The sequence below is a fragment of the Siphateles boraxobius genome, unplaced genomic scaffold (assembly GCF_051911475.1).
Source record: "Siphateles boraxobius isolate OS27281-9 unplaced genomic scaffold, OSU_SipBor_1 6, whole genome shotgun sequence".
NCBI lineage: Eukaryota > Metazoa > Chordata > Actinopteri > Cypriniformes > Leuciscidae > Siphateles > Siphateles boraxobius.
The window spans coordinates 10,225,777-10,239,104 of record NW_027509186.1 but is presented as its reverse complement, the minus strand read 5'-3'; the positions used below and the strand labels follow the sequence as shown (position 1 = coordinate 10,239,104).

At 39.5% G+C, this 13,328-nt stretch overlaps 1 protein-coding gene across 1 annotated transcript; it reads right to left on the bottom strand.

Annotated features, from left to right (window-relative positions):
* Positions 1 to 3,897: 3,897 nt before the first annotated feature.
* On the bottom strand, positions 3,898 to 4,839 carry LOC143715553 (olfactory receptor 52K1-like). Its single transcript, XM_077207354.1, has one exon. The coding sequence runs from the start codon at positions 4,837 to 4,839 to the stop codon at positions 3,898 to 3,900; it is 942 nt and encodes a 313-aa protein (XP_077063469.1).
* Positions 4,840 to 13,328: the final 8,489 nt, after the last annotated feature.

Sequence of the window (13,328 nt, the reverse complement as noted above, 5' to 3'; positions counted from 1 at the left end):
GGAAATCTTTTGATGACATCAGTAGCTTCAACGACATTCGAACCAAATGTAGGAAACTTGTGACCTATTTCCAAACAAGCACTACAGCAAAAGAGAGACTGGCCCAAGTACAGGAGCAGATGGGGAGACCAGTTCTGAAAATCATAATTGAAGTGGACACTCGCTGGAACAGCACTTACAACATGCTGGAAAGTCTCTATCAGCTGAGAGAGCCATTGGGGGCAGCCCTGGCCTCTCTAAAGACCGACATCACCCCTCCTACAGCCCTGGAGTATGAGGCAGTCCAGGATGCTTTACATGTTCTTGCCCCTTTCCGCCAGGCTACAGTAGAGCTTTCAGGAGAGAAAAGGGTGTCTGCCTCCAAAGTGATTCCTTTGATGAAGATGCTTAATCACGCTGTAACGAGTAAGCTAGAAGGCCTCAAGTCCAATCCAGCAAGGCAGCTGGGTGACAGCCTTGCACGGAGGGTCAGGGAACAAGCAGTACATTTAGAATCAATAAGTGTGATGACCATACCCAAGTTATTGGATCCCAGATTCAAAAAAATGGGATTCTTAAGTCAAGGGAAACTGCAAGAAGGCATATCAAGATTAAAATCTGAATGCGCTACTGTAATCAGAAGTTCTGGTCTCCATTCTGCTTCCACCAATATACCCCCAACTCAGCTGCCAGCCTCTTCAGAAGCAGGCCAATCCACAGACAACAGTAAGTACTATATGTGTTTGTTGTGTGAATGTTCACATTAGTGATTTAGTAATGTGAACCATTGTTAATGGAGTATTTTTTCTTTGTACCTCTATTATTAGGTGACCTTTGGCATCTGCTGGATAGCACGGTTGAACACGGTAGAAGGAGCTCAAGTGCAACAGCAGATGCTACTGTAGAAGTGGACCGATATTTATCTGAAGTGAATCTCACAAGATCTGAGGATCCACTGGTATATTGGGCTCAACATGAACATCAGTATCCTCATTTATACCATCTGGCCCTGGCATTTTTATGTCCCCCCGCATCCTCTGTTCCATGTGAAAGGATCTTTTCCAAGGCTGGAGAGGTTCTGTCCAAGAAGAGGAATCGTCTAAGCCCCAACACACTTGAAAAAATTCTGTTCCTCAATAAAAATAATTTTTAATCCTTCCTTCGTTCCTCTACGTCCCCAGTCCCATAAGCACAACACTGCACAAAAATTGTAACAGTTCAATGCACAAAATCACCAGAAACAATTCTTAACCTTTACCACCCCACACCTTTCTGTTGCACTTTACTTTATTACACTCCCTCCACCATAAGCACTGCACTCAACACAGTGTCACTTTTGTTGTTCATACTGTCACTATCCAAACCATTTATGAATAATTAATTAACTCTGTGTGTGTGTGTGTGTGTGTGTGTGTGTGTGTGTGTGTGTGTGTGTGTGTGTGTGTGTGTGTGTGTGTGTGTGTGTGTGTGTGTGTGAGTGTGTGTGTGTGAGAGAGAGAGAGAGAGAGAGAGAGAGAGAGAGAGAGAGAGAGAGAGAGAGAGAGAGAGAGAGAGAGATGTCTCTGCAGAAGTAAATTCAGACAGAGAAATATACATATTTTATACCCAGGCAATGGACAAATGTCTGCTCAGGTATTTTTATTATTGCAAATGAAAGGTTACAGACATTAACAGTGAGAAGAAAATAAATAAATAAAACAGAACAGGGGGGTATACTGACATCATAAGTCTGCTCAGGTCATTGTTTCAGAATGAATTAATTGGTCTGCTATTTATTTGCACAGTAGCTAGGTGTCACTAGTGAGCAATGCTGAATGAAGCTTCGAGTAATGAACCTTTGGGTGAAGCAATGACCTCGCAGGTCTCAGTGGTTCAGGAAGCCTCATTTTGCCATCACTAGCAAAGAGAGATAATCCAGGGAATAAGCAATAATCCAAACGGGGTACAAACAGAGTCCAAAGGGCTAGGCTAAAGGTGAATCCAGGAAACCGGCAAGAATCATGACAAGGCAAGACTAAGGTCAATGGTAGGGCTCGGTAGAGAAGCTAGCACTAGGGGAGTGCTAAACGGAAAACAACACTCGGCATCAGGGAGAGAAAATCCAAGGCTTATAAAGAGTGTGAGAAAGTGTGTGATAGTTCTCAGGTGAGAGCGTGATTAGTGGAATCAGCTGTGTGAGTCGTAAGTGCAATGAATGATGGGGATTGTAGTGAAGTGCAAGAGTCCATGCTGTGATTTGGTGACCTCTGGTGGTGATTGACCGGAAGTGTGGACCAGATTCGTGACACCAGGAAAGGGGTTAAATTGAAATTTGATTCGGACAAAGCAATATGTTCATATATTTATATTTCAATATATTTATATTGCATTTTTCTTTCTAAGACACACACATAGCACATATAAATATTTGTTTACTTTTTCTATGTGTCCTTACTAGAATTATAAAATTAAGTATAGAGTTATTAATTAACAAAATGTACATACTATATTGTTAGTTGGGATTAGTTTTTGGTTTAGGGTTAATATAATGTACTGCTATTGGTATAGTAAATACCTACAATAAAACAACAAAACCTCTGTAAAATAAAGTGTTACCAATTATTTCAGTTAAATCCATGTTTCAGTGGGGTGTTAATTTACAGGATTGCTAGTGAATGTCAGTCAAGTGCTAGTTTCAGAAGTCCTTGGAAAATAAATATGGTGTAAAAGTGCATTGTTCTGAAGTCAGGGGGTAATATTTGTATATAGAAAAACGAGGAAAGTTGATGGCCATAGCGAACACTGTCAGACATCAGAGTTTTAAATGGTTTTACATGTTCCCTTGCCCATTTTAACTGCTCTTAAGAAATGTGTGTTTGTCTTTAAATTAATAGGGGACTCTACCTATCATGGACACAATTAAGACTTGTGCTGCTTTGACAGCTCCATTTAAGCAAATGTATTAATTCTGCATGCCCATGTACATACAATACCTAAGAACAGAATATTAAAACAGTTATAGTTTTATAGGGTTTTTAATTATACATTCATTTTTTTTTAATATCATGTAAATAGTAAACTTTCAAATTAAACTGGTGACAGTACAGTACAGCAGCTACACTAATTATGTTCTATTTATTCATTCATTTGTTTTTCTGTTTTATCTCGGGATGCCCATCCTGAGGTAACTAGAGAGTACGTCAGCTCCAGTTTGGATCCAGGCTCTTACGAAGACTTCAGATGCCCCAAACTTGTGAAGAGATGATCAACTCCTGCGAGGACTTAAGATGATGCAAAATCAACTCCTGCGAGGACTTAAGATGATGCAAAATCTGAATCAACATGTACCAATGCTAAATTTTCCATATTGTAATCATTATGTCCACAACTTTTATGTTTTATGTGAAGAAACATTATGTTAGCTAGTGATTTGTACATGTACATTTAATCACATTACTTGGAGACAGTCAGCTCTGATAACAGATCACTCTAAATTGTAATGGAGATGCATGTATTTTCTGTAAAAGTTCCTTGGAACTATATGTATTGTGAAAACCGCTTTACAAATAAATGTGAATTGAATTGAAATGTGAACTACTTAAAGAAAAAAAATCCAGATTCACACAGTTCAGACAAAAGCATGTTAATACAATTACCAGCAAAATATATTAATTTGCACTCATTAATACATATAAAATTGCACAGTGTTGAGTAACAAGTAACAAGTAACAATGCGTAAATGTGCTACTTTGTTAAATTAGTACTTTGTTAAATATAAAAGGTGGAGATTGTTACAGAACATCAAGGAGATGTTGACTTGTTTTATGGTGACATCAGAAGGATCTGTTTCGTGAGAAAACAATGTGCCTTACCTTATAGCACTAAACAAATAATTTCAGAAAATTAAGTTTTATGATAAAAAAAAACAAAATTACTTATTCATAGAAAATTGAACATTTTTGACCGTTGGAACAAGCATAAAATGTTTTTGCGAATTTCTGGCAAATTTAAGGCATAAATAAGAGGATTGAGAACAGGAGGAATAATCAGAAATTCCACTGAAAAAAATATACCCACAATCTTGTATTTGTCTGAATCATACCGACTTAGAGCAATGTCACAAAACGATGCTATAGAGTAGTTCAGAAAACTTATAATGTGAGGAAGACATGTTTGTAATGCTTTGCCCCTAAATTCTTTACAGCTTTTTTGACAAATTATCAAAATTCGGACATAAGTATATAAAATGAAGAAGGCAGGGAGAAAAACTGTTGTTGTGGAGACAAAAAATCCAAGTATGTTGTTACTCAAAGTGGAAGTCCCACAAGAGAGCCGAACCACAGACCAGTTGGAACAGTACAGTCGAGCTATGTCAGTCCCACACAAAGGCAACCTGGCTGAAAAGAAAATAACAAGACCCACAGAAAATGCTGCATAAAGTGACGCTATTGCCATGTACAATGCTGTTACTTTTGAGGTCATAATTTTATGGTATTTTAAAGGGTTGCATATGGCAACATATCTGTCATATGCCATCAGAGTTAATATTGTATATTCAGATATAGCAAAAGAATAAATTGTAAAAATCTGAACAAAACACGCTGGCCTAGAAATTGTATTTGTATCAGAAAGGAGATCAACCATTATCCTAGGGAAAAAACCAGCTGACCCATAGAGATCATTGACAGACAAGCAAAATATCAGGATGTACATTGGCTCATGAAGGGATCTCTCTTTAAACACCACAAACAAAATGATGGCATTAAATAATATAATTGCTAAATAAACTGTAAGTGTCAATATTAGGATGAAATATTTAATGTGAACAAACTCCTTGAACAAAGTAAAGTAAAAATATGAAGGCATGGTTCCATTTTCCATTTGCTGGTCAAAACAATGAAATTACCACAGAAATAAATGCATAGATTCAGTTGTTGTCCGTTATTTGAAGAAAAAAGCATCCAATAGTTTTTGATGAACTCTATTCTATAATTTGTTTTGAACGTAAAAATCAAGAGAGATGCTGGAGTGAGGAGAAAAAAGTGAGGAGAACTGGTTGTTGCCTTTGATCTGAGGCAACTGCTGAATTAGCTGTAAGTGTTTAATATAACAGCCGCCTACACTATCTGGGGCACATAACCCAACAGAACACATGGGAGTTGACCTCATTAGTTTAGCTATTCGTTAAGTAAAAAAACAAAAATGGTGGTAATACACTGTTTAACCCTTGCTGTAAAAAAGGCTGAATTCTGAAAGTATCAAACTATTTCCATTAAAATAATAATATACCGTCGAAAACAATGCAATCTGGGTAATAGTTGTCATTTTCGAGAAAGTAGGCTAAAGGAATATACTGTGACTTAACAGCGCTCAAAGTCGACACTCAGAGACTGTGTTCCAAATCACACCCTATACCCTCAATCACTATTCTCTACATTAGTTCTCTAATATAGTCCCCTTGAATGAAAAGAAGTAAGTGAATTGAGACACTGAGGAACACCTGAGGAACATCAGGACAGAGAAACAAGAACAGAAAAAAAGGGAAACACAAGAACTACAACTGACTTCCAGCCACACTGAGTGTGAAAACAGTTTACAAAACAGTTTAACATGATTTCTTTCATACATGTAAAAATGTTCTTGTTGAGAATTTGCAGATATTTAGTTGATGTTTTATTGAAAATAAAAAAGTTTGTAGTCACCATGATGGAGATCAGTATTTTCTTTAGTTGGCCTCTTGACTCTTGACTATAACAGTTTCTCTCTGGTTGCTGTAAACTGTGAGTTTATAAAACACATTTGTCATGGCAAGAAAACATCAAGAGGAAGTTGATCAGGTGTTTATGGCTGTTGTGATGATGCTATAATCATTCTGGAATTGTCTGATTCTCTGATCTCATCCTTTATACAAGCTTTGAATTTATGGGTATCTAATATGTATCATATATCTGTTAATCTACAACATGAAATCCAGTAATGTTTCTGTAATCATAATCTCTCCGCAACCCAGCCATACGCGCCAACCCGTTTGACTAAGGCTGTCGAGCCCCACTGGTGCGTTAATATGCAGTTTCAGTGGCAACGGTTCCGTATGGCATACCACCTACCGCAAAACACAATATCTGCCCAACCACCAATCATTCACGCAATATACACAGGAACGTAATGACTGTAAATACTATACAACCTATAAAAATAAACCAACAGACTCTTCAAGTTTTCAAGAATTCTACGAAACCGTAGCATGGCGGCCTGTACACAGCCAGCTAGAATCTTTCCGTCTCAACCACAGCCAGTTGCTGCTCCTTTCTGCTGCTTCAGATAAGTTCTTTACTGTGCGACCCAAGTCTTGGCCACTGAATCCGACGTCTCTGAGGAACCAGGTTGTTGAGTGTGCCACAAAACCTCGACAACCCACTTCCACTGGATAAACCTGGACTCTCCATCCTCGCTGTTCTGCTTCAGTGGCCAGATGAGCATACCGCAGTTTCTTCCGCTCATATGCCTCATCTACCGCATCCTCCCATGGCACTGTTAACTCTATCAGTTGAACAATGCGTGCTGATCCAGACCACAAAACAATATCTGGTCGTAGGTTAGTGGTGGCAATCTCAGATGGAAAAATAAGCCGTTGATCAAGATCAGCCAGCATCTTCCAGTCCCTAGCAGCTTCCAGTTGTCCTGGGTGAGAATTGGTGTTAGCACCTTTTCTTGGTGGTTGCTCGCCTGGGCAGAGGAATATTATCTTCTGCGTGTAATGTTTTGCTAGAACAGGCGGCAACTTATTGGTCATACTACGCTTTCCTTCCAATGCTAAAGCCAAACATCGCAATACTTGGTCATGGCGCCAAGTAAACCAACCTTGGCTAAGAGCCACCTTACATCCTGTCAAAATGTGCCTTAATGTGGCAGGTGATGAACACAAAGGACAAGAGGGATCCTCTCCTACCCAGAGGTTTAGGTTCTGCGGTGATGGGAGAACATCATATGTTGACCTAATAAGGAAACTGATCCTACTCTCTTCCATTGACCAAAGTTCTTGCCAGCCCATTTTGCGTTGTTCCACACTCTCCCATGTCATCCACTCTCCCTGCTTGGCCTGGGAAATGGCCTTTATACATCTCATCCTCTCCTCCTGCTTTCGCCCCTCGTTGACCACCAGCTTCCTCCTTTGAGCTGGGCCTGCATTGTGCCATTTAGGAGGAGCTAAACTGAGCCCAAAACCCCCTCTTCCATGCTGTACCTGTCCCACGATATCCCCAATTTGAAGGTCAGCCTTTGCCTCTACTACAGATTTCTTTGCTGACCACTTTCTACCACTTTTTACCACAGGGGCTGCCTCCCTTACACATTTGTCGCGTGACTCTGCTAAAGTCATTTCCAGTATGACCTTGGCACACTTAAACTCCTCGGTTAAAGCAGAGACTGGCAGCTGCAATACTCCTTTACTATAAAGTCCCACTCTGCTGAGGCAGCGTGGAACTCCCAACCATTTCCTGATGTATGAACTTAGTAATGCTTCCAGCTTATCCACTGTTGTCAAAGAAACCTCGTACACAGTCAGTAGACCAAACTGAAAGCACCAGAGTTTTAGTTTGCCTGGTAGAGCCCAGCTGTTTATGCTCTTCAACCCTTCCACTGCTTGTCGTCTAACTTCTCCCACTCGAACTGTGTCCTTTAGATCCCCATCGTACCATCTCCCAAGACTCTTCACTGGCTTCTCAGAAACTGTTGGTATTGCCTCACCATTAATGAAGAATGTTTTATCTACTACCTTTCCTTTAACTATCGAGATGCTCCTTGATTTAGTGGGCTTAAATTGCATTCGTGCTCATTCGATATTATCTGTTAACTTCCCCAATAACCGATTAGTGCAGGCTACTGTTGTAGTCATGGTTGTCATGTCATCCATGTATGCTCTGATTGGTGGTAGTCGCATCCCAGAAGCCAAGTGCTCTCCTCCTACTACCCATCTTGATGCCTTAATGATTACTTCCATTGCCATGGTAAAAGCCAGTAGAGAAATGGTGCATCCTGCCATTATTCGAACCTCTAAGCATTGCCAGGCGGTGCTGAACTTTGGAGTTGAGAAACTAAATTGCAACTCTTCAAAAAAGGCTTTCACTAAATTTGTTATTGACATTGGTACTCTAAAAAAAATCAAATGCTGCCCAAAGAAGCTCATGTGGCACTGAACCATATGCATTAGCCAAATCCAGGAATGTCACATGGAGCTCCTTCCTCTCCTTTTTAGCTGATTGAATTCGTTGCCAGATAATATTGATGTGTTCTAAGCATCCTGAGAACCCTGGAATGGAAAATGTCAATGAAGCCATTCTTTAATAGGTAGGTTGACAATCTCTGCGCAATAATGCTGAAGAAAATCTTACCTTCGAACGTTTAATAGTGCAATAGGACGAAACTGACTGATGCTTGTAGCATCTTTTTCTTTAGGTATAAAGCCTCCACCTGCTCGGCGCCATGCTAGGTACAACCTGCTTTTCCCATGCCACTTTTATCAATTTCCACAGAATTCGTAGAACTCCTGAACCACTCTTGTACACTCTGTACGGAACTCCATTAGACCCTGGAGATGATGAAGCCCTTAACTTTCTCACAACCTGCTCTATCTCTTTCCACTTAGGTGCACAGACCTCCATTTGGTATTCTGGTGGATTGATAGGTGGATATTGCAATCACATCAATGGCAAGTTTTGTTTCGCAAACAGAAGCATTTCTGCTTTGTCACCAGATAGTCTGTTTTTTTCTCTCATCTCTCATCTGCCACTTTTCCAGCCAGGCTAAACAAACGCTCACTGTCAACGCTTGTACACGGTGCAGAGAGGTAAGCTCGGGCAAGTGGAGCAAGTGCAGGGAAACGATTAGGAAACTGAATAATAAAAACAAGTTTAAATGGGCAAATTTTCTATAAATATTTTTGAGTCTTCATTTTCTTTTCTGGTAAGCTGTTACGGGACGTGGTGGTTGAGGAATCACGAGGAAGACGATGAGGAACAGGAGAACAGGAATTTATTCAAACAAAAGCTCAGGAGTCATAACACACATTATACTATAAACGCAAACGGTATACATAAACGAGAACGGACACAGACTGAATGAACTGAGGGAAACTAAATACAGAGACTGAGGATAATAATGAATAGGATACAGATTACATGGATGAAGAGAATTAACTAAACACAGGTGATTTAACTGAGGACAAACGAGGAGCGGGAAAACTGAACAGGACTAAACCAAAACACTAAGAAATGATGGAAACACAGATTTCCAGGGTCAACCTCCTGCTTCAGTTCTTGTTTAAACACACTAGACATGCACATTCTGTGCATTTTGGGCACTTTTTGTGTGAAATCATATTTATTTTGTCCATCGAAAGTGTGCTTTCACTTTAATTGAGTGTGAGCAGCGCAGCAAAAATAGACTGAAACCCCCGCTTCACTGCTGCTCAAGCGACGCTTCTGCTCGATGCTCACGCGCTGCTCCTGCTCTCGGTGTGAATGCACTCATTGAATAACATCCACGCCGGAAAAATAGGCGCTGCTCACGCACTGCTCACGCTTGCTGTGTGAAAGTGCCGTGATGCTGATGTTGCGCAATATCAATCATGCGTTGCCCGAGTGCATTTGTCCGGTATAAAATCGGCATATGTCAGACTGACCGGCCGGTGGCCAGTCATGGCCGATCACGGGAAAATCGACCAATTCCGTTCACCAGCCGATCAATCGGTGTATCTCTAGTTCATAGGGGCCAGCATCAGAGCTTGGAGCGATCTCAGCGAGTAGATTGCGGTTCTATGAGTTCTGGATGACCGACAGAGCTTTCTGTCCCTTGGAGTCAGGCGAGAAGATTCTCTAGGGACAGTCTGCAGGAAGTCACACGGTTAAATAGGGGAGCACCCCAAGTCATCCTGGTCACGAGGGACATTGTTTGTATTAAACTCGACCTATGCATTCGAAATGAGAGATAGTATCCAGTGTGAAGCACTGACTCTGGCGGTCATCCAGAACTCATAGAACTGCAGTTACATACATAACTCTCGAAATCAGTTGTAGTTATTGTGTTTCTGTGTTTTCTGTTCGTGTGAACACACCCTTCAGTCCTTCAGTGATTCTGATTGTTTACAGCAGGTGTTCATCACTAATGCTCAATAATCACTTACACATTCCCTTAATTATCTCACTGCAAAACTGTGTCAATGTTACTTTTTACTTTTTGTAGTGTGGATTTTCCAGTGGGGTTGAAAGGATTAACAGTGTAAGATAAAAAGACACACCCACGAAATGTATTTTAACAGTCATAAATTGTAAATTATAAGAGTTTACTGTAAAATTTCGCTTTTTGGGTCACCATTGTGCTGAATAGTAGAGCTTGTGCTTCAGTCCATGAGAAGATCTAGAAACATTGATGATATGCTGCATGTTGCTTTATTTAACAGGCGGTGACTGCGTAGTTGCTGGTCCAGTGTAAATCTTTTTTATGTACAATATTTTTTTAGTGGCCTCAAATGAAATAAGTTCACAGTAACACTTTGCTCACATTATTTGTCCATTATATATTTTAGTTAATACATTTAAATGACATTTGGTCAATTTAAGGCAGTCAGTTTCTGCAATTGAAATTAGTTAACTTGAATTTTTATTTTGTGCATTTTACAGTAACATACTGTAGATTACAGTAAAAACTGTACAATTACTGTAAAAAAGCCTGGTAAGGTCTAACAGTGCACCGTAAAGTGACAGGGACACTATACTGTAACAAGCACTGTCCTTCGGATGAGGCGTTAAACCGAAGTCCTGACTCTCTGTGGTCATTAAAAATCCCATGGCACTTCCCGTAAAGAGTAGAAGTGGTACCCCGGTGTCCTGGCCATATTTCTTTCTTTAGCCCTTATCAATCATGGCCTCCTAATAATCCCCATCAACTGAATTGGCTCGATCGCTCTCTCTCCTCTCTACCTCTAATTGGTGTGTGGTAAGCACACTGTGGTAAAAGCCGTTGTACTAAGGCTGCTGTCGCATACGCATGGCATGTACCCATGCAAACTAGTGGTGGTTAAGAAGAAACCCCTAACATGACTGCAAAGTACTTTAGGTGTACAGTAGTACATAGGAAATGCGCTATATAAATACTTTGTTTAAATACCTCGTTCATTCATTCATTCATTCATTCATTCATAATCACTCAGGTGAAAACATACAATATAAGATATTTCAGGTACATTGTTATTCATTGGAATGTCTAAGGGTGCTAATAACTGTGGCACATGTTTTGGACAAAAAGTGTTTTGACAAAAAAAAAATCCTGTATTTTTTATTTAGCAATTGAACATGTGATATTAGATGTTAGATCAATTAAGATTAAAGTTTAAATTAAAGGTCTGATTTATTAAAGATAGATTCAGGCTAAAGAGGACACAGCATAAATAGGCCATAGTTTATCAGCAAATGATGTAACAAAGAAAAACATGTTATTAACCGGTCATTACTTTTTCCACTCTCAATATTGTCCCCTGGCCATCACAGGAAAACATCTTCTCTACCACATATTCCAGAGGGCCAAGCTAAATTGACCTTCAGGTTTAATTAGACATTGCAACACTTTAATTATGTCCCTTTGGTCAAAAGGCCAGTCCCAGTGAGGCTTATGACTGATGTTGTAAATAAAGAAAATTGCATCATTTCAATGGAAGGTCAAACATGACACAGAGATGACAATGACAACAGCGGTGAAAACAGTGCACATGACAACAGTGGCGGAAAATTAAGAAAATGAATTTCTATTTGAAGAATGTACAAACCAAGGTGACTTAAAAAGTTCAAATCAAACGTTTATTTTGAATCATGTAAACATAAATGCAGATGTTGGTGTGTCCCGTGTATTGGATATTGTGTTATCTTTTGCCAATCATATTTTGCAATCTAAAATTTGTGAACATTATTGCAATCTGAGTGAAGCTTCACATGCTCTCATGTCATTTTGAGTTTCTATTACTTCTATTCCACACTCCAAATAAAATGCTATTGTCTTACGAGGCTCACAGTCCGCTTTGTAACATTTTTATTCAAATATATGTTTTTTCTTCATCTTTGAAATGATGCTGTCTAAAGGGATATACAGGGGAAGCTTGCAAAAAATGGAAAATTATTACAGAATAATGGCTTTCTGTAAACAAGTTTGAATGAATGATTAACCTCCTTAGATTTGTTTCACTTAAGCCCTTGTTAACCTGCTATTTATGTGCACGAAATCCTGTCAGGGCTCTCAGAATTACCAAGTCGGTACGTGGAAGAGCGATGAGGATTCAGCCACCTCGTAACTTTCAGGAATTTAATCACCAGGTCATTCCTTCCAACTGGGCAATTGTCAAATTGACTATCATAAACCATTATAGCAGCCACATTCATTTTTAGTATAGAAGGTGCACAGCCGCTGCTCTTGCATAAAGGCGCCTGGTAGAAGGGCCTGTGCCTCCTTTCGGTGCTACCAACCAGAACCCAATGCAAGATTTTCACCAGAGGAAATTAATAGGCAAGGCAAGTCAAGGCAAGGCATGTTTATTTATATAGCGCATTTCATTCACAATGGTAATTCAAAGTGCTTTACATAGAAGAAATTTAAATAATCAAAAGAAATCAGACTAATTAAAACAGTTTAAAATAAATTATAAAATACAGAATAATTAAATCAAGTTTAGAATAAAAAATAAAATAATAAAATAAAATAAAATACAGTACGAGCAGTCGGACGAACAGTGGTACAGTGCTCATTCAGTAAATGCACAGCTAAACAGATGTGTTTTGAGTCTGGATTTGAATGTGACTACTGTGGAAGCACATCTGATCTCTTCTGGAAGCTGGTTCCAGCTGCGGCTGGCATAGTAGCTAAAAGCAGACTCGCCATGCTTAGAGTGAACCCTTGGTATTTCAAGCTGATGTGATCCTAATGATCTGAGTGATCTGTTGGGTTTATATGCATTGAGCATATCTGCAATGTATTAAGGTCCTAGGCCATTGAGTGATTTATATACCAGTAATAATACTTTAAAATCAATCCTAAATGTAACTGGAAGCCAGTGTAAAGACCTGAGGACTGGTGTGATGTGTTCATATTTTCTGGTTCTGCTCAGAATCCTGGCAGCAGCGTTCTGTATGAGCTGCAACTGTCTTATGGTCTTTTTTGGAAGGCCAGTGAGGAGTCCATTACAATAATCCACCCTGCTGGTGATGAAAGCATGCACAAGTTTCTCTAAGTCTTGACTGGAAACAAAGCATCTAATTCTTGCAATATTTTTCAGGTGATAGTATGCTGATTTAGTTATTGCTTTGACATGACTACTAAAAATAAGGTCT

Excerpts from the sequence above, each read along its gene's own strand:
- LOC143715553 (XM_077207354.1), bottom strand. The coding sequence starts at position 4,839 with ATGGAAAATGGAACCATGCCTTCATATTTTTACTTTACTTTGTTCAAG.